The sequence below is a fragment of the Coregonus lavaretus genome (assembly GCF_964263955.1).
Source record: "Coregonus lavaretus genome assembly, chromosome: 6".
Classification (NCBI taxonomy): Eukaryota; Metazoa; Chordata; class Actinopteri; order Salmoniformes; family Salmonidae; genus Coregonus; species Coregonus lavaretus.
In genome coordinates this window covers 4940807-4967328 of record NC_139993.1, presented here as the reverse complement: position 1 = coordinate 4967328, position 26522 = coordinate 4940807, and the positions used below count along the sequence as shown (strand labels likewise).

The 26522-nt window shown below is 45.4% G+C and overlaps 3 protein-coding genes across 5 annotated transcripts; 1 reads left to right on the top strand and 2 right to left on the bottom strand.

Moving 5' to 3' along the window:
* Positions 1 to 54: 54 nt before the first annotated feature.
* LOC311130713 (uncharacterized protein) lies at positions 55 to 15041 on the bottom strand. Of its 2 annotated transcripts, none has more exons than XM_084163503.1 (4): positions 14817 to 15041; positions 944 to 3649; positions 703 to 777; positions 55 to 494 (listed from the first exon to the last, which is right to left on the bottom strand). In XM_084163503.1, the coding sequence occupies exons 1-3, from the start codon at positions 14880 to 14882 to the stop codon at positions 721 to 723; spliced, it is 2829 nt and encodes a 942-aa protein (XP_084019629.1). In that variant the 5' UTR covers positions 14883 to 15041; the 3' UTR covers positions 55 to 494; positions 703 to 720. The 2 variants fall into 2 exon arrangements, with proteins under 2 accessions (XP_084019629.1, XP_084019630.1); XM_084163504.1 differs by lacking the exon at positions 14817 to 15041 and adding an exon at positions 3822 to 3906.
* Positions 15042 to 15968: 927 nt separating this feature from the next.
* On the bottom strand, positions 15969 to 21606 carry LOC311131619 (secernin-2-like). Of its 2 annotated transcripts, XM_084164690.1 has the most exons (9): positions 21543 to 21606; positions 20523 to 20691; positions 19773 to 19954; positions 18792 to 18991; positions 17931 to 18146; positions 17456 to 17621; positions 16840 to 17020; positions 16482 to 16641; positions 15969 to 16377 (listed from the first exon to the last, which is right to left on the bottom strand). In XM_084164690.1, the coding sequence occupies exons 2-8, from the start codon at positions 20688 to 20690 to the stop codon at positions 16486 to 16488; spliced, it is 1269 nt and encodes a 422-aa protein (XP_084020816.1). In that variant the 5' UTR covers position 20691; positions 21543 to 21606; the 3' UTR covers positions 15969 to 16377; positions 16482 to 16485. The 2 variants fall into 2 exon arrangements, with proteins under 2 accessions (XP_084020816.1, XP_084020817.1); XM_084164691.1 differs by lacking the exon at positions 15969 to 16377 and having other exon boundaries at positions 16524 to 16641; positions 16840 to 16953.
* A 1781-nt stretch (positions 21607 to 23387) lies between these two features.
* Positions 23388 to 24311, top strand: LOC311131620 (gamma-crystallin M2-like; the record flags this gene model as incomplete). Its single annotated transcript, XM_084164692.1, has 3 exons — positions 23388 to 23417; positions 23630 to 23872; positions 24012 to 24311. 3 exons carry the CDS (start codon positions 23388 to 23390, stop codon positions 24309 to 24311), a joined length of 573 nt encoding a protein of 190 aa, XP_084020818.1.
* Positions 24312 to 26522: the final 2211 nt, after the last annotated feature.

Here is a 26522-nt window from a genome sequence, read left to right as displayed (position 1 = left end):
CCAATACTGCCACCAACAGGATGGAGTGTGAAGCATAGTGACGAGCATCAGCATGACTTCCATATTGAAGTTACTTTTTATTGAGAAAAAGAAAGAAATAAAATAACTCTTTATTTGTATATATACACAGTGAAAGAGGATCCACAGAAATGGGTTAGGAGTTTTTCCTGACCAAATGACCAGCCTAGGAAAACCTTCAGGCCCTAATTAAAGCCTATATAGGCAATCATTTTTGCTAGTCAGATCAAGTCGTAAAGAAAAGCCCCTGGCCGTACCCATGCTAGTACAGATAAATCCAATCTGAACATACACTGAAATTTTTTTCTTCAAAATGTAGTCTTAAAGGATGATAACAAATCCTTTGCTAGTGTCATTACAAATCTATAAATGGTTGCTAGCTAAGAATGTAAGCCAACTGATGTCCATAGGGTCTGGATGGGTCAGTAGAAGGTTCTAGTCTAGTGGGAGATGAGCTCATGATGCCCAGTGAAGATCTGCAGAAAAAAGAAAGAGTTCAGACGAATGACTCGCTATGATAGAAAAACAATAATTCTTGATTTGATAAGAGAATCATTGCATAACTGACCCAAATAAAATATTCCAGGCTCATTAACTTAACTCCATTTTCCAAATTTCACCAAAGTGGAGTGAATACACATTCTTTGATGAAATAGATGGAGTATTTATACTGCTTTTACTTACAACAAACTGCCTTTGAGTTTATGTTGGTGTTTGTTGTGTCGATTTCCGCTTCATCTTCAGGTTGAACTCTTCAAGCTGAGAAAGGGTATACACTCGCATGTCAATACAAATATGACTGAATGGTGTATAATATCATTAGTAAAATGACAAGCAATAATGACAAAATGAGAACAGCATAAAAGTAAGCAAAGGTCTTTCATACCAAAGATAATACTGTACTTCCAGAAGTAATTACACAAACCTTTTTCTTTAGTTTCCCCTTAATCGCTTCTTCTGGCATTGTTTTTTTCTCCCCTTCAACATCGCTCTCTGCTTCCGCTTCAGAGAGGGCCCTGGGATACTTTGCAGCCACCTGAGCGGCCACTTTCGCTGCAGCTCTTGCAATCAGTCCATCTCTCTTCTCTTGGAGATCTCGATATATTCTCCTCTTTCTCAGAACCTCTTTCCTGTATTTCTTACACCTTTCTCCAAACGCCTGGCTGTTTCTCTTGACTCTTGACTTGATGAGCCGTCTTACGCGGCGGTTGCCGCCCTTGGGCACCACCGTCTTAACGTACTGCAGACAGCGGGGGTGTGACGGCTCCTTCAGTTGTTGGGCCTTGCTCAAGGAGATTGGGTCTGGGGTCAACACTTTCAGTGTTGGCGTGAGTACAGCCGAGCTTGTGAACTTGAGTTCGCTATCGGGTTGGGTAGATGTGACCTGTGGGTTGCTAGCAGGCTGGATGTATGTAAGCTGGCGGGTGCTAGTGGGCTTGGTAGATGTGACCTGGGGGTTGCTAGCGGGCTGGATGTATGTAAGCTGGCGGGTCCCACCAGGCTTGGTAGATGTGACCTGGGGGTTGCTAGCTGGCTGGATGTATGTAAGCTGGCGGGTGCTAGCGGGCTTGCTTTTTGGGAGTTGGAGGTTCATGAGCTGGAGCAGGTTGCCAGTGGACTTGGTGTTTAGCTGCTGGAGGGTGCCAGTGGGATGGTTGTTTGTGAGCGGGACATATGTTAACTGGTGGTTTCTGGCAGGCTGGGTAGATGAGAGCTGGAGGTTGCTAGCAGGCTGGGTGTATGTGTATGTCTGGCTTAAGGCTGCTGTGCTATTAGAGTAATGCGGTGGGGCGCTGGGGTAAGGTAGATACCCAGGGGGGGGGTATGGGAAGGGAGGCATGTTACCAGGGGGCATAATACCAGGGGGCATGGTACCAGGGGGCATAATACCAGGGGGAGGGGGCATGGTACCAGGGGGCATAAGGTTTGGGGGCATGGTACCAGGGGGCATAATACCAGGGGGCATGCTCCCAGGGGGCATTAGGCTAGGGGGCATAATGCCAGGGGGCATAATACCAGGGGGCATGCTCCCAGGGGGCATTAGGCCAGGGGGCATAATACCAGGGGGCATAATGCCAGGGGGCATAATACCAGGGGGATAACCCCAACCTGGAGGGAAGGCATTGGAGTAGGGGCTGCTGGTATACAGAGATAACTGGGTGGTGGAGAAGGTTGCCATCATAGATGCATTAGGAGGGTGGGAAAAAGGATACATAGGGTCCTTGGAGTATGTGTTGAGCTCAACAGAGCTTTCCCTGGACTTGTCCCTATACCTATCCCTGTCGCTTTCTTCGTCCCAGTCACCATCTCTGTCCCAGTCCCTGGTACTACAGCGCCTGTCCCTGTCTCTGTCCCTAGCACTAGAGCGCCTGTCCCTGTTATTAGAGCGCCTGTCCCTGTTACTACAGCGCCTGTCTCTGTCCCTGGTACTAGAGTGCCTGTCCCTGTCTCTGTCCCTGGTACTAGAGCGCCTGTCCCTGTCTCTGTCCCTGGTACTAGAGTGCCTGTCCCTGTCCCTGGTACTAGAGCGCCTGTCCCTGTCTCTGTCCCTGGTACTAGAGCGCCTGTCCCTGTCTCTGTCCCTGGTACTAGAGCGCCTGTCCCTGGTACTAGAGCGCCTGTCCCTGTCACTAGAGCGCCTGTCCCTGTCCCTGGTACTAGAGCGCCTGTCCCTGTCCCCGTCTCTGTCCCTGGTACTAGAGCGCCTGTCCCTGGTATCAGAGTGCCTGTCTCTCTCGCTGTCCCTGGTACTAGAGCGCCTGTCCCTGTCGCTGTCTCTGGTACCTGAGTGCCTGTCCTTGTCTCTGGTACCAGAGCGCTTGTCCCTGGTACCAGAGTGCCTGTCCCTGTCTCTGTCCCTGGTACTAGAGCGCCTGTCCCTCTCTCTCTCAGATTTGTCCCCGTCTCTCTCTCGGTCTCTCTCAGAACTGGCCCAGTCTCTGTCCCGGTCTCTGTTTCTCTTAGATTCGTCCCTCTCTGTGTCCTCGTCTCGTTCTCTGTCCCAGTCTCTAGTACTAGAGTGCCTATTCTTGTCTCCCTCCCTGTCTCTCATATATTTGTCTCGGTCTCTATCAGAGTTGTCTCTGTCTCCCTCTCTATCCCAGTCTCTGGTAGTAGAATGGCTGTAATCAAAGGTCAGATTTGAGTGCTGGTGGCAAAGGGGGAAGGGGCTGGATCTGTCTGACGTCAAGGGACTCCTCTCCTGGTCTCTCTTCATCCCGTACAGCCTCTCCTTGGTCCGGTCTGACAGTCGGCCCAACTCCTCCACCCCCAGGTCTAGCCCGATGGACTCCAGCAGGCTCTGGAGCTGGCCGTGTGGGAGACCCGGCCTCCTTTCTCCACGAATGTGTGAGTGACTGTGGTCCTGTGGCAGAGCTCTACTGTGGGGCCCCAAGCAATCCTGAGAGCTCTGTGCTGGGGCCCCCTTAATCTCACTCCTGTAGGTAGTCTTTGGATGGCCCTCCTGCATAGGGGGTAACTCATTCACGTTGTTGACAATCTTTGAGAACTTGTTGATGTCCACCCCTTTGTTGAGGACATTGAGGAAGCGCTGGAAGCCTGTGGCTGCGATGTCCTGCTCCTGTGTCCTGAATGAATAAATGGTGGGTTCGTGTAGCTTATCATCAGGAACCTAACAGGAGACATGAGAGAATATCAATGGATAACCATCCACTGAGACAACTGCTTGCTTTATACCTTAAAAATTGATGAAGGTTGATACGAATCATACTCAATTCATACCAGTTACAGTGGGGAGAACAAGTATTTGATACACTGCCGATTTTGCAGGTTTTCCTACTTACAAAGCATGTAGAGATCTGTAATTTTTATCATAGGTACACTTCAACTGTGAGAGATGGAATCTAAAACAAAAATCCAGAAAATCACATTGTATGATTTTTAAGTAATTAATTTGCATTTTATTGCATGACATAAGTATTTGATCACCTACCAACCAGTAAGAATTCCGGCTCTCACAGACCTGTTAGTTTTTCTTTAAGAAGCCCTCCTGTTCTCCACTCATTACCTGTATTAACTGCACCTGTTTGAACTCGTTACCTGTATAAAAGACACCTGTCCACACACTCAATCAAACAGACTCCAACCTCTCCACAATGGCCAAGACCAGAGAGCTGTGTAAGGACAGCAGGGATAAAATTGTAGACCTGCACAAGGCTGGGATGGGCTACAGGACAATAGGCAAGCAGCTTGGTGAGAAGGTAACAACTGTTGGCGCAATTATTAGAAAATGGAAGAAGTTCAAGATGACGGTCAATCACCCTCGGTCTGGTGCTCCATGCAAGATCTCACCTCATGGGGCATCAATGATCATGAGGAAGGTGAGGGATCAGCCCAGAACTACACGGCAGGACCTGGTCAATGACCTGAAGAGAGCTGGGACCACAGTCTCAAAGAAAACCATTAGTAACACACTACGCCGTCATGGATTAAAATTCTGCAGCGCACACAAGATCCCCCTGCTCAAGCCAGCGCATGTCCAGGCCCGTCTGAAGTTTGCCAATGACCATCTGGATGATCCAGAGGAGGAATGGGAGAAGGTCATGTGGTCTGATGAGACAAAAATAGAGCTTTTTGGTCTAAACTCCACTCGCCGTGTTTGGAGGAAGAAGAAGGATGAGTACAACCCCAAGAACACCATCCCAACCGTGAAGCATGGAGGTGGAAACATCATTCTTTGGGGATGCTTTTCTGCAAAGGGGACAGGACGACTGCACCGTATTGAGGGGAGGATGGATGGGGCCATGTATCGCGAGATCTTGGCCAACAACCTCCTTCCCTCAGTAAGAGCATTGGAGATGGGTCGTGGCTGGGTCTTCCAGCATGAAAACGACCCGAAACACACAGCCAGGGCAACTAAGGAGTGGCTCCGTAAGAAGCATCTCAAGGTCCTGGAGTGGCCTAGCCAGTCTCCAGACCTGAACCCAATAGAAAATCTTTGGAGGGAGCTGAAAGTCCGTATTGCCCAGCAACAGCCCCGAAACCTGAAGGATCTGGAGAAGGTCTGTATGGAGGAGTGGGCCAAAATCCCTGCTGCAGTGTGTGCAAACCTGGTCAAGACCTACAGGAAACGTATGATCTCTGTAATTGCAAACAAAGGTTTCTGAGGCCTGGGCGTCGTTGTTCACTAATTTACTCCAAGTAGGGAGAGTTTTTTTTGGGAGTGGTGGAAGGGAGAGAATGGTCGGGAGAGGTTGTGTTTTCTCTAGCAGGAGGTAAGCTTGGCTTCTTATATGATGTTGAGTAAAGCTTAAACCATGTATTTAGATTGTAGGTAGGTATTGTAGTCAGGTATTATAGGTAGTTTACTTAGGTAGTTATTGTAGGTAATTATTGTAGGTAAGTATTGTATTCGGCGGACCCCGGCGAAGCACGGGTGCTAGCTAACCCACTACTTGGACCAACAAAGCTAGCTAGCTAGCGGGTAGCTACTGGTAACTTTTAGCAACTGTGGTTAGTTGTTTCCAATGTTATTTCACGCTTAAGAGTACCTGTAATTGAGCCAGCTAGCTACCTACCATTCAGCTGTTTTTCTAACCTCATTATCCGAGGCATTAACGTTAGGTGGTTGGTAGCTGCTGTACTTAATTACAGCTACTGATTGCAGTCTGCCACCCAGATAGCTGGCGTTGGGTAAGTTTGGCTTTATACATAGCTTGGGCTTTGTCGAGTAAGGCTTAAACTATGTATTTAGATTGTAGTTAGGTATTATAGGTAGGCATCGTGGGCTGTATATTATTAGGTATTATAGGTAGGCATCGTGGGCTGTTGTGGGTAGTTGTTGTATGTAGTTATTGTAGGTTACTTTTGTATTCGGCGGTGCCGGGTGTAGCACGAAGCTAGCTAGCTAACTCACCTCCTGGACTAGCTGGCTAGTAGCTATTAGCAACGGTAGCAACTAAATACAATATCCTTTTAGCCAGCTACATTCGTTCGCAGCGACGCCGTTTTTCAAACAAAGTCAACACAGCAGCCATTGCTAGCTAGCCAACACTACCAGCTAGCTGTACTGTAGTAGCTAAATACAATATATTTGTGCTAGCTAGCCAACGTTTAATCATTGCTGCGTTATGAAAGAACTAAACACGGACACGAATTATCTGTTTAGTGTGTTAACACACTATTGGTAGTTTGTTGTAACCAAGTATTGGTGCTAAACTGTGTGTTATTGGATGCTAGCATGCTAGTTAGCTATGGCGTCATAGTTAGCTAGCTGAATAAAGTAAGTTGAGTCTAGTCCTTGAAACATTGAACCGCTGTAGTTTACAACAATTCTAATTTCTAAAGTGGAAGTTGGGAGAGTTTTATTCGGGTGGTTCAGTGAAACAATGATAGTTTCTGAGGTGGAAGTTGGGAGAGTTATATTTTTTTTGGTGAGGGAGGCCTTGCTCTCTCCTTTCCCAGATGTTTAGTTCATTTCATTCCGATCTCCTCTGCATTATTGTAGCCATCTGCTACAGCCTGTCAACTATGCCTCTGCCTATCCCTGTTCTCTCCTCTCCGCACAGGCTACACAAACGCCTCACACCGCGTGGCTGCTGCCTCTCTAACCTGGTGGTCCCTGCACGCACCACACACCTGGAGTTCCAGGTCTCAGGCAGCCTCTGGAACTGCCGTTCTTCTGCCAACAAGGCTGACTTCATCCCAGCCTATGCTACCCTCCAGTCCCTCGACTTCCTGGCGCTGACGGAAACATGGATTACCACTGAAAACACTGCTACTCCTACTGCTCTCTCCTCGTCTGACCATGTGTTCTCGCATACCCCGAGAGCATCTGGTCAGAGGGGTGGTGGCACAGGAATCCTCATCTCTCCCAAGTGGTCATTCTCAATTTTTCCCCTAACCCATCTGTCTATCTCCTCATTTGAATTCCACGCTGTCACAGTCACTAGCCCATTTAAGCTTAATATCCTTGTCATCTATCGCCCTCCAGGTTCCCTTGGAGAGTTCATCAATGAGCTTGACGCCTTGATAAGTTCCTTTCCTGAGGATGGCTCACCCTTCACAGTTTTGGGGGATTTCAACCTCCCTACGTCTACATTTGACTCATTTCTCTCTGCCTCCTTCTTTCCACTCCTCTCCTCTTTTGACCTCACCCTCTCACCGTCCCCCCCTACTCACAAGGCAGGCAATACGCTTGACTTCATCTTTACTAGATGTTGCTCTTCTACTAATCTCACTGCAACTCCCCTCCATGTCTCCGACCACTACTTTGTATCCTTTTCTCTCTCGCTCTCCTCCAACACTACTCACTCTGCCCCTACACAGATGGTAACGCGCCGCCGCAACCTTCGCTCTCTCTCTCCCACTACTCTCTCCTCTTCCATCCTATCATCTCTTCCCTCTGCTCAATCCTTCTCCCTCCAATCTCCTGATTCTGCCTCCTCAACCCTCCTCTCCTCCCTTTCTGCATCCTTTGACTCCCTGTGTCCCCTATCCTCCCGGCCGGCTCGGTCCTCCCCTCCAGCTCCGTGGCTTGATGACTCATTGCGAGCTCACAGAACAGAGCTCCGGGCAGCTGAGCGGAAATGGAAGAAAACTAAACTCCCTGCCGACCTGGCATCTTTTCACTCCCTCCTCTCTACATTTTCTTCATCTGTTTCTGCTGCTAAGGCCACTTTCTACCACTCTAAATTCCAAGCATCTGCCTCTAACCCTAGGAAGCTCTTTGCCACATTCTCCTCACTGCTGAATCCCCCCCCCCCCCCCCCTCCCGCTCTGTGGATGACTTCGTCAACCACTTTGAAAAGAAGGTTGACGACATCCGATCCTCGTTTGTTAAGTCTAATGACAATGCTGGTCCTGCTCACACTGCCCTACCCTATGCTTTGACTTCTTTCTCCCCTCTCTCTCCAGATAAAATCTTGCGACTAGTGACTGCAGGCCGCCCAACAACCTGCCCGCTTGACCCCATCCCCTCCTCTCTTCTCCAGACCATCTCTGGTGACCTTCTCCCCTACCTCACCTCGCTGATCAACTCATCCTTGACTGCTGGCTATGTCCCTTCCGTCTTCAAGAGAGCGAGAGTTGCACCCCTTCTCAAAAAACCAACACTCGATCCCACTGATGTCAACAACTACAGACCAGTATCCCTTCTTTCTTTTCTTTCCAAAACTATTGAGCGTGCCGTCTTTAGCCAACTCTCTTGCTATCTCTCTCAGAATGACCTTCTTGATCCAAACCAGTCAGGTTTCAGGACTGGTCATTCAACTGAGACTGCTCTTCTCTGTGTCACGGAGGCTCTCCGCACTGCTAAAGCTAACTCTCTCTCCTCTGCTCTTGTCCTTCTAGACCTGTCTGCTGCCTTTGATACTGTGAACCATCAGATCCTCCTCTCCACCCTCTCCGAGCTGGGCATCTCCGGCGCGGCTCACTCCTGGATTGCGTCCTACCTGACCGGTCGCTCCTACCAAGTGGCGTGGCGAGAAGCTGTCTCCGCACCACGTGCTCTCACCACTGGTGTCCCCCAGGGCTCAGTTCTAGGCCCTCTCCTTTTCTTCCTATACACCAAGTCACTTGGCTATGTCATATCCTCACATGGCCTCTCCTATCATTGCTACGCTGACGATACACAACTAATCTTCTCCTTTCCCCCTTCTGATAACCAGGTGGCGAATCGCATCTCTGCATGTCTGGCAGACATATCAGTATGGATGACGGATCACCACCTCAAGGGAAGGACTGCCCGTTCCATGATCTCGCCATCACGGTTGACAACTCCGTTGTGTCCTCCTCCCAGAGTGCGAAGAGCCTTGGCGTGACCCTGGACAACACCCTGTCGTTCTCCGCTAACATCAAGGTGGTGACCCGATCCTGCAGGTTCATGCTCTACAACATTCGGAGAGTACGACCCTGCCTTACACAGGAAGCGGCACAGGTCCTAATCCAGGCACTTGTCATCTCCCGTCTGGATTACTGCAACTCGCTGTTGGCTGGGCTCCCTGCCTGTGCCATTAAACCCCTACAACTCATCCAGAATGCCGCAGCCCGTCTGGTGTTCAACCTTCCCAAGTTCTCTCACGTCACCCCCCTCCTCCGCACACTCCACTGGCTTCCAGTTGAAGCTCGCATCCGTTACAAGACCATGGTGCTTGCCTATGGAGCAGTGAGGGGAACGGCACCTCCGTACCTTCAGGCTCTGATCAGTCCCTACACCCAAACGAGGGCATTGCGTTCATCCACCTCTGGCCTGCTGGCTCCCCTTCCTCTGCGGAAGCATAGTTCCCGCTCAGCCCAGTCAAAACTGTTCGCTGCTCTGGCACCCCAATGGTGGAACAAGCTCCCTCACGACGCCAAGACAGCGGAGTCACTCACCACCTTCCGGAGACATTTGAAACCCCACCTCTTTAAGGAATACCTGGGATAGGATAAAGTAATCCTTCTAGGTTCACCTTCCAACAGGACAACAACCCTAAGCATACAGCCAAGACAACGCAGGAGTGGCTTTGGGACAAGTCTCTGAATGTCCTTGAGTGGCCCAGCCAGAGCCCAGACTTGAACCCGATCGAACATCTCTGGAGAGACCTGAAAATAGCTGTGCAGCAACGCTCCACATCCAACCTGACAGAGCTTGAGAGGCTTCCCAACTACCTCATCCCCATATTGTTATTTATTTTGCTCATTTGCACCCCAGTATCTCTATTTGCACATCATCTTCTGCACATCTATCACTCCAGTGTTAATACTAAATTGTCATTATTTTGCACTATGGCCTATTTATTGCCTTACTTCCATAACTTTCTACATTTGCACACACTGTATATAGATGTTCTATTTTTCTATTGTTATTGACTGTACGTTTTTGTTTATCCCATGTGTAACTCTGTGTTGTTGTTGTTTTTATCACACTGCTTTGCTTTATCTTGGCCAGGTCGCAGATGTAAATGAGAACTTGTTCTCAACTGGCCTACCTGGTTAAATAAAGGTTAAATAAAAAATATATATATAAAAAAAAGTCTGCAGAGAAGATTGGGAGAAACTCCCTAAATACAGGTGTGCCAAGCTTGTAGAGTCATACCCAAGAAGACTGGAGGCTGTAATCGCTGCCAAAGGTGCTTCAACAAAGTACTGAGTAAAGGGTCTGAATACTCAAATCAAATCACATTTTATTGGTCACATGCGCCGAATACAACAGGTGCAGACATTACAGTGAAATGCTTACTTACAGCCCTTAACCAACAGTGCATTTATTTTAAACAAAAAAAGTAAAAATAAAACAACAACAACAACAAAAAAGTGTTGAGAAAAAAAAGAGCAGAAGTAAAATAAAGTGACAGTAGGGAGGCTATATATACAGGGGGCTACCGTTGCAGAGTCAATGTGCGGGGGCACCGGCTAGTTGAGGTAGTTGAGGTAATATGTACATGTGGGTAGAGTTAAAGTGACTATGCATAAATACTTAACAGAGTAGCAGCAGCGTAAAAAGGATGGGGTGGGGGGGCAGTGCAAATAGTCCGGGTAGCCATGATTAGCTGTTCAGGAGTCTTATGGCTTGGGGGTAGAAGCTGTTGAGAAGTCTTTTGGACCTAGACTTGGCACTCCGGTACCGCTTGCCGTGCGGTAGCAGAGAGAACAGTCTATGACTAGGGTGGCTGGAGTCTTTGACAATTTTGAGGGCCTTCCTCTGACACCGCCTGGTATAGAGGTCCTGGATGGCAGGAAGCTTTGCCCCAGTGATGTACTGGGCCGTACGCACTACCCTCTGTAGTGCCTTGCGGTCGGAGGCCAAGCAGTTGCCATACCAGGCGGTGATGCAACCAGTCAGGATGCTCTCGATGGTGCAGCTGTATAATTTTTTGAGGATCTGAGGACCCATGCCAAATATTTTTAGTCTCCTGAGGGGGAATAGGCTTTGTCGTGCCCTCTTCACGACTGTCTTGGTGTGTTTGGACCATGATAGTTCGTTGGTGATGTGGACACCAAGGAACTTGAAGCTCTCAACCTGTTCCACTACAGCCCCGTCGATGAGAATGGGGGCGTGCTCAGTCCTCTTTTTTTTCCTGTAGTCCACAATCATCTTCTTTGTCTTGGTCACGTTGAGGGAGAGGTTGTTGTCCTGGCACCACACGGCCAGATCTCTGACCTCCTCCCTATAGGCTGTCTCATCGTTGTCGGTGATCAGGCCTACCACTGTTGTGTCGTCGGCAAACTTAATGATGGTGTTGGAGTCGTGCCTGGCCATGCAGTCATGGGTGAACAGAGAGTACAGGAGGGGACTGAGCACGCACCCCTGAGGGGCCCCCGTGTTGAGGATCAGTGTGGCAGATGTGTTGTTACCTACCCTTACCACCTGGGGGCGGCCCGTCAGGAAGTCCAGGATCCAGTTGCAGAGGGAGGTGTTTAGTCCCAGGATCCTTAGCTTAGTGATGAGCTTAGAGGGCACTATGGTGTTGAATGCTGAGCTGTAGTCAATGAATAGCATTCTCACGTAGGTGTTCCCCTTGTCCAGGTGGGAAAGGGCAGTGTGGAGTGCAATAGAGATTGCATCATCTGTGGATCTGTTGGGGCGGTATGCAAATTGGAGTGGGTCTAGGGTTTCTGGGATAATGCTGTTGATGTGAGCCATGACCAGCCTTTCAAAGCACTTCATGGCTACAGACGTCAGTGCTACGGGTCGGTAGTCATTTAGGCAGGTTATCTTAGAGTCCTTGGGCACGGGGACTATGGTGGTCTGCTTGAAACATGTTGGTATTACAGACTCAGTCAGGGACATGTTGAAAATGTCAGTGAAGACACTTGCCAGTTGGTCAGCACATGCTCGGAGTACACGTCCTGGTAATCCGTCTGGCCCTGCGGCCTTGTGAATGTTGACCTGCTTAAAAGTCTTACTCACATCGGCTACGGAGAGCGTGATCACATAGTCATCCGGAACAGCTGGTGCTCTCATGCATGCTTCAGTGTTGCTTGCCTCGAAGTGAGCATAGAAGTGGTTTAGCTCGTCTGGTAGGCTTGTGTCACTGGGCAGCTCGCGGCTGTGCTTCCCTTTGTAGTCTGTAATAGTTTTCAAGCCCTGCCACATCCGACGAGCGTCAGAGCCAGTGTAGTACGATTCAATCTTAGACCTGTATTGACTCTTTGCCTGTTTGATGGTTCGTCGGAGGTCATAGCGGGATTTCTTATAAGCGTCCGGGTTAGAGTCCCGTTCCTTGAAAGCAGCAGCTCTACCCTTTAGCTCAGTGCGGATGTTTCCTGTAATCCATGGCTTCTGGTTGGGGTAAATGTAAATGGAGTAAATGTAAATGGGGTAAATGTAAATGTAAATGTCATATTTCCGTTTTATTTTATATAAATTAGCAAAAATGTCTAAAAACCTGTTTTTGCTTTGTCATTATGGGGTATTGTGTGTAGATTGATGAGGGATAACAACAACAACAACAAAATGTAATAAGGCTGTAACGTAACAGAATGTGGAAAAAGTAAAGGTGTCAGAATACTTTCCAAATGCACTGTATAAGGGGATATCCGTGAACAAATGCTGTGGTCAAGGCTACGACGGCGCCAGTGCAATGAGTGGAGCTTACTCGGGTGTTTAAAAGCGCATATCAGACCGAGAACCTAATGCTTCCACTCATAAAGAACTATCTGGGGAACTGGGCAGAAGTGAGTTGTGCTTCAAATACAGCAGTTCTGCAACATCTTTAATTGAGCCTCTCATTCCTTTTAATTGCCGGCCTCAACACGTTACGGAAAGAAATTAACGGTATAGGAAGCTCTGGGGACAGGTCGTCTAGATACTGGACAGACAATAAATTGGCAGATGCAAACAGATGATCATATTTAGTGGACAACTGTTCTTGAGGGCTTGAACAAAAAAAGCGGTTTGCGATTTCGTTCATACTGGTGAACCGGTGTTTAAGTTGTGTGGTTGCAAATTTCAACAGTCCCTTATCTCTGGTATATCTTGGCATGCCTTATTCAAGACTACGTTTACATTGTACATAGGCCTATAATGCACCATGTCTCAGGAAAGACTGTCTGGTTGGCAATACTCCGTATAGAAAACAGTCGGGCCCGCAACCTGGACCTACAGCCAGTGGTGAAAAGAGTTGCACACAAAAAAAGGAGAACTTCAGGAGACCAGGGGACTCTCTCAAGTTGGATTACATTTGATTTAATTTACCTTGAATATTCCAGCCCATTTGTGTAGGCTATTAGCCAGACAAACCCCGCTGAGTTCAACAATAAATAGTGGCTGAATTTATCCTCAAGCCAACTACTTTTTTCCTCATTGTTAGGTTATTTAATGTGTAATTGTTATAAAAAGCAGCTAAATAGCAGCTAAATACGGTATACAGCTATAGATAGTACACTGAATAATGAAACAATCCCTAGTAAGCTAGTGTTTTGAGGGTGGACTGACTATATTATAGACTGGTTTTACGCACAACAACGTTCTATCCAAGCTGGGAGAGAGCACGAGGACGGCTCATGTCACGCAGGTTCAGGTAGCCTATACAGGACAGTTGTATATTATAAAAAATCAATTTGTAGCTGATTAGTATGATGTTGCATAAAAACATTATTTTACAATCGGCAATGTTAGAATTTCTTACTTTAATTACTGAACAAGTAATTACATTATTGCCACCAGCCAGCTGTCTAAAAATGGCAGCATTGCGACACCATGTATAGCTTAGTGAAATGTTAGGCTTAACATGAGAAAATGACCAAATACCAATAAACATTTATTCATTAGCCAAAGCAAAGCTATACATACCCTTGCACCACAGAAAGCCTATCATCGATTCATTTGGCATGCAGTCGCATAGACAGGTCGCAATTTCAGCACCATGGACAGCCTTCGGTTTATTTAGGGGGGGGGGGGGGGGGGGGGTCCAGATAAACTGGTATTGAAAGTATCAAACTATCTGTTCAATAAGTTAAAACACAGCTCAGACACCCATACATACCCCACAAGACATGCTACCAGGGGTCTCTTCACAGTCCCCAGGTCCAGAACAGAGGCTAGGAAACGGCACAGTACTATATAGAGCCATGACTACATGGAACTCTCTCCCAAATTGTAATGTAGTAGTGGAGCAATGTAAATGTGTATGTACAATTGTGATGTAGTGGTGGGAATGTGGATTTGTATGATGCACAATGTTTTGTATGATGCAATGTTTTATTTCAGTGTTCCCCAGGAAGAGTAGCTGCTGCCTTGACAACAGCTAATGGGGCGCCTAATAAAATACTAAACTGGGGTGTGTAGTAGTAGATGTAGTAAATAGTACGTGATAGAGTTAGCTGTGCCTGAGTTTTGCGTGTCGAAAATACAGGGAAGAAACTCAATCATACACTCAGTTCTCTGTTCTGTATTTTGACTGCCAGCGCATGGAAGAGAAGAATCCACTTGGCAAACCACATTATTTTCCTAACTTGCAAAATGTATAATATATGTATCTTCAAAATAAAACCTGAAGTTTGGTAATTGAGAGAATTGGTGAGGAATGCTTGGATGTGGATGTGCATGCATGTGGTAGGTCAGACAGTTTACTTGGTTGTCATACCCGTTACATTGAATTAAACTTGTAAAAACATGATATAAAAAATAAAGTCCACATATTTTAGCAGCAGGTCAGAGTTTCCTAGCAACTAGCTAGTTTACGTCGTCAGATTAGCTAACGTTAGCTAATGTCATTTTCAGAGCAGGCTGGCTATGTAAACATAAGTATGCCAGTCAGGAAGGTATCGGCAAATAAATTAATCACCAAATGTAAATAGTCACATTGCCAATACTTATTGAAATGCATGTGCAAATGCCTAAAACGATTATTTACCTTCTCTCCTTTCCTCCTTGTAGCATCTCGCAGGTCTTCATCATCATATGTTGTGTGTCGTCTCATTCTGGATTTTGAGGTTTCAAATATTTACTCGGCCTACCACTGAGCTCGTTGACTTGAAAACCAAATTGTAGTTTTATAGTGTATAAATAAAAGGGTTTAGAAACTGTGGTTTCACAACTAGTTAGCTTTCCCAGTCATACTTCATCAGCAGGGTCGGGTGAAAGCGGTTGTTTCCGGTTTTCACGGATACAGTATTTTCAACCTAACTTCCGTTTCCCCTGAAAAACGGATGTGGGGACTCCGTAAGGTCAGAGAAGAAGAGGCATGGCGTGAGGTTTTACTCCGCCCAAAATCTGGCCATGAAAATAAGACCCGGAAGTTAGTAATTTTTGTATGGAGGTCAATGAGAGCGTGTCGAATTTGGTCAACAAAAAATTTAATTGCTAATTTTCTACGTCAGGCTTATTTGATCGAATAGAAGTTTCGTAATGGCTAGGTTGATACGAATGCACTGATATAAGTGGATGCACGTGGCAAAAAAAACGACTTTATGTCGGAGTTGTGCCATAGAGATAGATGGAGGACACATCATGGATATAACCTATTTTAGCATGGACATTGAAATTGAGGGCTTCCACTATTTTAAAGTAGTCAACTGGGTGGGCAGTTCTATGAGTTGGGAGCAATCAGACAATGAAAAAGAAAATGTACACAATATTAGCACCGATACAAAGATGAGTCCTCTATCAATCTCTATGGCTGTTGTTCAAACGCGTATCTGCCCTCTCATTGGCTGAATGGTCCCACCTGATCTCGCCTCCTCCAGCCTGCCTTCAATCTTTGAGGACATGTATTTCCATTGTTAGAGCGGTCACTCAAAGATCTTGTCAATATACTAGCCAATCTTTGGTTAGGTTACTTCTGAAGTTGTTAGCTAGCATGTTTTATAGGATTGGAAGTGCAACACTGCCACCAACAGGACGGAGTAAGAAATTCGCAAACTTTAACAAAAGTGGACAATATTTGTTGAATTTTTTACTTCTTTAATTAACAGTACTAAATATTACTTCAGTACATACTGAATTACTGAATTGAATATTGCAGTGTTTGTTTTAAACTACAGTGTTAATACAGGACACATCAGCAGACAGAGCTAATATTTTATTAGTTCATTCCCATGGGGGCAGTCAGTCAACTAACCCCCATTCACTTGCAACAATGAATAGCACGTTTTACAAATGGCATACTTACAGTAGGTGTTTTAATGTCAAACAGATCTACACATAGTCACATACATACACTCCTGTAGTGGTCCATCACATACTCACTAATGTGGTGCAAGCATTGCTCCCTGGGGTGGTACAGATGATAATGATGCTCCAATCCCTTGGAACGTTAAGACATTTATATTCTGTGTTAATGATGAATGGAATGGCATCAGGGAGTTTGTATGCGTGAGACGGGAGGGAGCCAATCTAACAGGAGCACAGGATGTAACAGTCCCAGGGCCATCTCCTGGCGATCTGCAAGCACTAGCGATCTCCACATGAGGGCGCTGTAACAGAGAACAATTGGAGGCAACATTGGAGTAATGAGAAGGTTACTGTACTTCTGAAACACATAGAGACACACACACACACACACACACACAGTTCTTACCTCCTCACTGGTAGAACTTCAGCTCCGTGTCCACACAGTCAAAGAACAGGTCCCCCAGCTCCTCATCTGCTGGTGTTTCTCCACTTAGCAGGGCTGCTATGTCCGTCAGACACTGGCCCTCCAACATCCTCAACGTCTCCGTTATAGCATTCCCTGCATCCTGAGGGACAGAAACAAACACATGCAAAAATACAGTTCATAGTCGGTGATGTACATAATATAATATCCATCAGTCCATACCCACACTCATCAATGTAAAAAAGAGGATCTGCTGCAAATACTGTATGAAATTGTAGCCTATTACAGTGGGCCGTGGCATATTCTCCCCATATTTGATTCTAACCCCTCCTACACGTACCGGGTTGGTCTCCATAGTCTGCAGGGCCCCCTCATGGGCCTTGTACAGGTCATGCCTGCGGTCCACTTGGCTCTGGAAGCGCGGCTGCTTCCTGACCGGGTCGTCTGGGCCGTACTGTGGGGAGATCACCCTCGACACTGGGGTCACAGACTCAGAGAAGATAAAAGGCTTGAAAACAGACCTGGCAGGGCGGAGGACAGCCCAGAAGAAGGAGGAGGGGAGGGGTAAGGACAAAATGAAACACACAGACACAGAGAAACTCCAATCACGACGCAGTTTTGCCAAAGGAGGAAATGATGAAGATGAAGAAGAGCGATACAGAGATAAAAGGCAAAGAGGGTATCTGAGTCTGAATCTTAAGAAGCACTTCCAGATAGCCTGAGGGGTTCCTGGGACTGGTTCCAAACCAATCCCTTGCCACTTCTCCTACACCCTTGTTGAGTCCCTCTTGCAAATCTGGAAGAACTGGAAAGGTATCAGCAAAATAGTAACATTACAACATAGCTCTCTGGTAAACACACTTATCCAGCCCATTCAGATTAAACACAAGGAGCAGACAACAATGGGGTTAGGGTCAGAGTGATTCGTTTGGGACCAGGCCGGTGAGGTGACGCACCTGGAAGGGTCGGGGGTGGCAGTGAGGAAGTGGATGCAGGGCAGGCTGGGGTCGCGGGGCAGGATGGACACCATGCTGCCAGTGGTGCGGAACCCCCCAGAGTCCATGCAGATCCCACTGGGCTTGTCCCTCAGGATGGACATCATCACCTTGGCCGTCACAGAACCTGGGGAACCCAGAAAATGTATTGTCTAAGTAGGTTATTAGTCATCTATTTTTATGGGAAAGGAAATGACAGGAGACAGGAAATGGCATAGCTAGTTACATTCAACGTACTTTCTATGGTAAGAGGAGATACCAGGCCTTTATTACATGTCGTAAAAATAGCTGTATAAGAAATACGCCAACCTAACCAACCATGTATAGTGTTGTTAATAGAGCCTGCTTTAACATCATTTTGGGAGTTTTTACAGTTATTAGGAGTTAAATGTGTTGAATTAGATTAGAATAGAATAGAAAGAATAGTCTCCCTCACCATCATGCTGTTGGAGGAGCTGTGTGCCCCCACTGTAGCGCTTCTTGGCCAGTTCCATCCTGGCGGGGGGGTTTTCAGACTTGAACACCTCGTTGAAGCAGAACTCTCCCTCGCCGCTCCACCAACCCTGGGCCTGGGCCACACTCCGCAGCTCTGGGTGCTCCGCCGAGATATCCGTCCCAATCGTCAGCGCATTAGAGATGTTCTTCACCCCCTCTGTGGGAAGCAAAGACAGGTGGGGGGGGGGTGCATAGTTGTATGCTGCTGGTAGAAGTTGCTCAGATACGCACCGTTCTAGGATCAGCTTACCATCCCCCAATCCTATCCTTAACCATAAGGGTAAAACCACGAAACGAATCTCCCGTGAGCAGATTTTGCGTGTAGACCGAGAAGAATCTGCAGAGACTGAATGGGATGTGTGAGATAAGGAGCAGCATTTGTTTCCGGTTTTGGGGTTTTCGTCACTGGTTATTTGCACGTATCAGGATTGGGCGAAGGCAGTGCTTAAACTACTTTGCCTCGAGTGGTTCGCACGTGTGCCCACACGGATCGGAAGGAGAGGGGGGGGGGGGGCTTTGGCTGAGAGATTTCTTTATGCGAGGGTGAAGACTTCAATTTCTAACACCTACTGTATGAACAAAGAAATGAATCACTCAGCTGACCAAGTTATGCAAGATTTGACTTCTTAACAGAGATCACCCCAAAACCAACCTCTGTTTCAAAACAGACTACTGTCCACACTACAGCTCCAGTGGTGTTACAGCAATTTCCTCACCATGTAACTTCCTGTGCCACCCTCAGTTTCCCCCCACAAAGTTCATTCACACTACAGCTCCCACGATGTTAGAACAGTTTCCTCACCTGTGACTTTCTGTGCCACCCAGAGCTTGCCGGCGGTCTCCAGGACCCAGGCCTCATTGCGGTCCACCAGGAGGAAGGAGTTGTGGTAGCTGAAGGGCGCCGGATCCTCCCTGCATGGCCCCCCCTGGCCGTGCTGCTCCAGCAGACCAGTGATCACACTCACCGCCCCCCAGGCACTGTCCGCACGCTCCAACCCCAAGCTGTCAATAGAGTAGAGTAGAGTAGAATACCGGTAGAATAGAAGTATAGCGGTAGAACAGAATAGATTATGAGTAGAACAGAATCAAATAGAATAGAACATTCTGTCTTATATTATTCCCCAGACACCACACATACACACACCTGAGAGGCTGGTAGCAGCACAGGGTCAGCCACAGAGCTGCAACCCCTGGAGTAGGTTAGAGTCATGCTGCTGATATACCACTGCAGTCAGTGGTACAACAGGAGCAACCTGCGGCTGCCTTTGCCAACTGCTAACTTGTTCAGCGTTACACTACAAAATCCATTAAACTGCGTATGCAGAGATGAATAGATAAGGATTTTGATTCAACCCTGTTTATGAAATCTTATGTTATGCTTATGACAATGTAAAGACAGCTTTATGACATAAGTGAAAACACACTTGGGCCGGATTCAATCAAAACTCCCATAGCAATGTTTTGGCAGTAGGCCTATCTTTGTTTACACAACTAGTCCCTACACACACATGTAAGTATTAACCTGTGATGAAGGAAGTCTACCTAGTACATTTACAGTAGCCTATCTGCTACTGCATAGCTCTATATTGCTTTTCTGACTACAGGCTGAAATCCTAACTGGAGATGTGCAAGTATATCTACTTTTCAACAAATTTACCAGTTACATCAATGCATTGATTATTCACGCCAAACTTTGAGTGATGTGATTCTGAAGTTAGGATTCACTTGGCCCCCAAAACAACACTACTGTTTGGAATGCTGACTTAGGGTTAGCAGTGCTTACCGGACCAGGTCCATTCCTAGCAGGGCTTCCCCTGGATCGATGGCTTCACGGGTCCACACAGCCTCGTTCCCGATGCAGACCCCCTTGTCGTTGGCCCCCATCTCGGCCCCCCACAGCCAGGAAGGCCGGCTGAGGACCACAGCATGGGTGTGTTCTGCTTGGGGGATCTGAATGTACGTGCACTGTAGGACGAGAGATGGAGACTCACATTGTTGTTCAATTCTCTTTTTATTTGATTGTAACATAAAATCTACTGGCATACCATACCAACACGTACTCAGCCAATACCTTAAGCCTGTCATATAAACCGTTGATAACATGAAGGCGTAAAAATACGTATAAATGATAGTCTATCATTCAAACTTTAAACTTTGTGAATAGTAAATTAGAAAATGTTGATTGTGTATACAAAGGACGGGTATTTTAGAGCTTTGATGACCCTTCTCCGTTATCTTGCCCAGACTGACTGCTCACCAGTGAAAACAACTCTAATCCAATTAGTGATGTTGGTCACAGAGCAAAACACCTGTTGTGACCATTTTTAACATAAAGGCCTACACTCTGACTACCGGCCTACATACAATACTCAGAGGGCAGATGGATTTTAGTTCTTTAACCATGATTCATCCAGGTTTCATCTCATTGAGATCAAATCTCTTTTTAAAGAGAGCCCCGATCCAAGATGGCAGCATGGTTGTGGTTTGCAGCAGGGTCAATCTATGGGGTGAAGTGAAGCTAGGCCTAGCTTACCTCCAGCATGGTCCCAGATGGGTGACTGGTTGCTGGGTAGTAAAGAACCTCCTGGACCTCATCTCTAGGACGGTCCGAGTTCTTCCCAAAGATCACGTGATCATCTTGCGAGCCGGGGGGCAGGGATACAAAGCAGTCACATGAGAGGGGCGGCTCAGGCTCTGCCATCCTGCATGAACAAGGGGACAAACAAACATCATAACACATTTATTACCAGAAAATAAACTGGTATCATATCGGAGGCCAGGAGTTTTTCCTGGTCAGGCCAAATGATCAGGAAAAACTCCTGGCCTTAGTCATACAATGGTAAAATCAGGAATACTCATAGTTATGTTGGTCGATTAATTGTATAAATGTTTAAACAAACTCAATAATATACACATACTGTATATCACTGTCACTATTTGCTATCCGTTAATGTAATGTTTTTACAGTTTTTCATTTAATTTATCTCACACTATGACTATTGTATATAGTCTAAGAAGCATATAGAATGGGCACACATATAGAATGGGCTCACGTGACATAAGGCATCCATCCCCGGCCTATACAGTTTCTTTAGGGAAGTCTCAGGTATAATATGTTCTTACTGTCAACTAGTGCATTGCCAATCCCTTCTCAAACAGAGCGACAAGGAGGCAGTCTTGTGCACTGCACTTCTCGGTAATCTTTACAAATCCGAATGGTCCTTGCCGTCTCCTTCTTATCAACATGGCTATTTAATAACGCTGTCCTATTATAAAATTCGGAAACATTTAAACCAATGTGATCGACGTCTTGTGGAGGCATTATAGACTAACATGGGCTTTAGTCAAATGTTTATTTAAGATAGGGCCTATATAACGGCAGCGATGTACCCCTGCTGTTATTTCCCGGTTTCAGGAGATATCACGCTAAAATATACAAATAAACGACTGTCATTTCACTTCAATCCAAGGGTTGGCTGTCATTATAATCTGTTGAGCAATAGGGCTACTGTAGCTACTGATATGTTGCAAATTCCTACAGGAAAATTGTTACCTTTTTAATCACAAGACCAGACCCAGTAGCTACGAGAAGACAGGTTGTAGTGATCTACTGTATCACGTGATCTTATCCAAACGTCCGTATTTAAAGGTCTAGTCTCGTTTATTACTTGCTGCAAATACATAACATAAAAACAAGTATAGTCTATTCAACAATTAGGCAACAGATGTTGGCGTAAAAAGCGCACAATGACTGTTCCAAATAAAGTAATTGGAAACATTTCAGCATGATTCAAGAATAAATCATCACAACTTTCTAGATTTGTGTCCTCTATATTCTATTATCAAATAGTTAATTTAATTGCTCAAAAAGAGGAAATCCATCCCATCCATGGCATGTAGGCTACAATAGAATGATTAATAACCAGTATGTTTTTATTCTCATTGCACTAATAGTCTGGTCCCAGATGTGTTTGTGCTATCATGTCAGATAATTAGATGTGCTTCCTGAAAGCAAAACAACTTTGGAAATCCGGCATACTTATTATTCTCCTTCCACTGCCACCTCTAGCGCCAAAACTGTAAAAGCTACCAACACTAAAAAACAACTTTAAAACGTGCAGGCTGACTATCTTCAAGTTCTTTGAAAAATAATTGTTGATACTACTTATAGCCTACTTTTCACACTACAATACATTTGCATAAATCCCAATGCATTTTAATGGCCATGGGTTTAAATGGAGAGGATAGGTAAACAATTGAGCTGTTACTCCTCTAGAACCGTTAAAGCTAGAAACTCCAGTCAATCTTTAAAACGTGGAGACCAGTCTGGAATTGTGTGCTTGTATACAGCTTTTTGATACTATGTATACTTTTTGAACATAACTGTTATACATTTGCTTAAAAGCTCCTTAGATTTAAAAGCAAAATGTGGATTTGCCACTGCTCTTGAACTGTTTCAGCTACAAACACCAACCCAAAGTTGACATGTGCAGACTGACTCAACTTAGATTGCTTTTCAGAAGATTGTTTATACCACTTGTACTTTTTGAACTATAATAATTTTAAATCTACATAAAAAACTCCATAAACTTCAAAGGCAAATGTTGGATTCACCACTGCTCTTAATCCATTTTAGCTACAAACACCAACCCAACGTGGAAATGTGCGGACTGAATCAACTTTGATTGCTTTAACACAGTTTATTGCTACCATTCATACTTCAAAAACTATAAAGCTTGTTATATCCCAATTCATTTTAAAGGCAGAATGCAGGTTTCAACATTCTAAACTGAAATCACTGCCACAAAGAGTGATTAAGACCTTAAAACAAATAATATGGCTTATGATGCTATAGTACTCACTCTATCCTACTATACTAGCCCACTATAACCCACTATAATAACTCCAAACCAACAAACCACCCCAAAATATGCAACTATAACTAACCCATAGCCTATGGAAAACCTATTACTACTACCATTACTACTGCTGTTTCTACGACTACCACTACTACTATTTCACAACCATAAATACTTCAAGACTTTCAAGCACACACATTTACTTCAGGAAATGTCATTTTCTAGTTAATAAAAGTGATCTTTCAAGTAAGATTTGAAAACGTATGTATGAAGAACTTTTACATTTTAGAGTAAGTTGAGAGTAAACTCTCAAAAGGCTTTATGTTACTTTGTTAGAGAAACAACCAATTGAAAAACAGCTTTTCTGGAAATGTGGACGTAACCTCAGTGGCCTCAATAGGCCGCTATAGCATGTTGCTGGGTCAGGGGTTTGAACAATGGAGCTAGCGATTCTTTGGGTTTGGTCAGGTATAAAAGAAAGGGTTAAACCAGGTAGGAAGTCAGTTCAGGAGCATCAACCATCAGCACAGTGAGCAAACATGTCCACCACCAACATGAACAGGGGCAGGGTAAGGTTTTGAAAATATAAACCAATATTTTTATAGATTGGTATACAAAAGGGCTCTAGTGCTCTAGCACCACAAACTACAACATGAATGTTTGACTTATCCCAATATCCTGGTTACCATTGTGACTGAATAGTAGACTATCCCAAATTTCTCTAAAATGTTTCTTTCATACAATTGTTTAATTCATAGAAATTATTCCTTTTTATTTTCAGATCGTCTTCTACGAGGACAGGAACTTCCAGGGTCGTTCATATGAGTGCAGCAGTGACTGCAGTGACATGAGCTCCTACCTGAGCAGGTGCCACTCCTGCAGGGTTGACAGTGGCTGTTGGATGGTGTACAACCGCAACAACTACATGGGAAACCAGTACTTCATGAGGAGGGGCGAGTACCCTGACTACATGCAGCACTTTGGAATGAGTGACAGCATCAAGTCCTGCCGCATGATCGCCATGGTAGGTTGAAAATATTTCAGCTTAAAATAGTCACATCTTGTCATTGAAAGTAAAACATATGTTGATGGTTACAGTCTCATATTAAACAATGTTCTAAATAATTATCTCATCAATTAAACCTGTACTTTTATCCTAACAGCACAGAGGAAACTTCAGGATGAGGATCTACGAGAGAGAGAACTTCGGAGGTCAGATGCACGAGATGATGGACGACTGTGACAACGTCATGGATCATTACCACATGTCCAAATGCCAGTCCTGCAACGTGATGGAAGGCCACTGGCTGATGTACGAACAGCCCCACTTCAGAGGCAGGATGATGTACATGAGGCCTGGAGAGTACAGGAACTTCAGCATGGGCATGGGAATGGGAGCCATGGGCGGCATGAGTGGTATGAGGTTCATGAGCATGAGGCGTATCATGGATTCCTGGTACTAAATACCCTTAGCAAGTAAAGCCATTCAATAAAATAATTCACAAACCTATTAAATCTTTCTGTTTTTATATGTGACTAAAAATGTACCTACTGATTTCTTGTTCACACACCTGCATCCCTTGTCTTATACACTTACCTACATGTTTTTTTGACAGTGAAGCTAAGAATTAAAATTTCCAGCATTTTGGATTTGAGATCAAATGTTTCATATGATGCGACAGTACATAATATCATCTTTTATTTGAGGGTATTTTCATACATATCTGTTTTACCATTTAGAAATAAAAACATTTTACAGGTGTGCTCTCTTAATTTGACCTGTTGTGTCACAGCAACAGGATTTGAACATTTAGTCCATTCACGCTGTTCCGCCAATGTAATGTTCCTTGATTGGTGGTTAGGCTATTAGCTGGCCAAAATTAGGCTACATGAAAAGTGCAATACTGTTAATATAACTGTGTGTTAGTGCAGGTATTCAGTTAATTTATGTAAATCCTACAGCGCAGGAACATTCGCAGCAACAACAAAGTGATCAAATTAAGATATGACATATGTATGTATCTAGTTGTCACTCATTGTCCTGCAAAACATGCACTAGGCCTTGTATGCAAATTGTTTCAGTGCTAAAACTCTCAATGTTACATCACAGTTGGTGTTCTTGTAGCTGGACTGTCAGCCTCAGGACACTGACCCTGTCTGTGAGTTTATTTGTTTTGACAATGAGACTCCATGGAAGTAGCTTGGCAATGCAAAAGGAAATGATATAAACCAGCCAAACAGCATTTCTGAAATTGCTGTCAAAATGATGGTTAGGACATTGTTATTACCCTCAGTTACTAATATGTTTGGCACCAGTAAAGGGGTTGTTGAGTCCATTCCAAGTCTACAAGTCTACAAGTCTCTTCACGCTTTTGATCAATAGCTAATGTGTTTCCCTTTGTTGCCTAAGCCTAATAGGGTGTCGTCCACACATAAAAAAGGATACTTGTGAAGTACAAACACAAACACCTTTAACCTTTAGGTTTTTGGCTTGTGATTCCAGTTGTCGTTGAGCACTTGGCCATATCAGTGCTCAGCTATGTCCAGCTCTGTCTGGGTGTTGAGTGTCTAGGAAAGAGAATGTCAAAGCACCACGGTGGTGAGAGGTGTTTCTTTGTGGCACTGTGCAGCACACTTGGAATGTACATAGAGGTGGAGGTGGAGGCAGCAGGCTCTGATTCTTTCAGGTAGGCAGCCTGTTATCTGACCGGCTCGACCGTTCCCATCCCCCCCGTTCTTTCATCTCATGAACCGTGCTGACAACCTCTGCACATCCTGTCTGTGCTAAGACACAAACACTACACTAAAAGCCCTAAAAAGTAAACGCCCACCTCAGGCACAGACAGCCACACCCAGTTAACCCCGCTCTGACTGACACACACGCATGCACACACACACATACACACAGTCAGACACACACTTACGCACTCACGCATACCACACACAGACTAAACAAAACAGACACACTTTAAAACAAACAAACGCACTGTGGGCGTACACCCCCCCAAGTCACTCTCAAAACAAACACCGGTTGACAGCATATTTATGTAAGTTAACATTACATCTTTACAAATGCTATATTTAGTTGCATTATGATGAAAAAAACAGTATTGTTATCTAAAATGTTACATTTTCTGATTTAGTCCGCGTGAATAAAGTGAAAGGCTATCATTTAATTTTCTTTCATCCACAAAAGGTGGGGGCCCTCCAAAGTTTTGAGCTATGTATCACAAGGCTCTTCCCTTGAAGCTGTCCATACAAGTTATTTATTTTTGTATAACCTCAGTTATGACCAAATTCTTATTTACAAGGGCGGTCTGGCATGTGGCGATGTGAGCACACTGACACTCCTGCTAATGGGCGTAAGGGCGGCTATTCTCTCATAGACACGCAGGCACTGCGACAATGCGGCCCTATGGCCCAGCCCCAAAGACAGACTACCATCTACCACCTGAACCAAGAGGCCAGCGGCCCGGGAAGATGAGGGGTGTTCTGGCACGGAAACAGCTGGTGGAGAGCGGAGAGGACATTCATCTGGAGGGGAAGACAGGATGGCAGGGATGAGAGGTTGGATAATAAAGCCTGGTATTAAGGGCGAGGGGAAGAGGGCTGTGTGTGTGTGTGTGTGTGTGGGTGTGTCTGGTCTGTTCACACTCTTTCTGTACTGTCTTTCA

Coding starts and splice junctions, on each gene's coding strand:
- LOC311130713 (XM_084163503.1), bottom strand. CDS start 14,882: ATGAGACGACACACAACATATGATGATGAAGACCTGCGAGATGCTACA. Junction 3,650..14,816: donor CAAGGAGGAAAGGAGAGAAG/GTAAATAATCGT, acceptor GTCTCCTGTTAG/GTTCCTGATGATAAGCTACA. Junction 778..943: donor AGGGGAAACTAAAGAAAAAG/GTTTGTGTAATT, acceptor ACCCTTTCTCAG/CTTGAAGAGTTCAACCTGAA.
- LOC311131619 (XM_084164690.1), bottom strand. CDS start 20,690: ATGGCAGAGCCTGAGCCGCCCCTCTCATGTGACTGCTTTGTATCCCTG. Junction 18,147..18,791: donor GGTGGCACAGAAAGTCACAG/GTGAGGAAACTG, acceptor TGCTTCCCACAG/AGGGGGTGAAGAACATCTCT. Junction 16,642..16,839: donor AGACTATGGAGACCAACCCG/GTACGTGTAGGA, acceptor TCTGTCCCTCAG/GATGCAGGGAATGCTATAAC.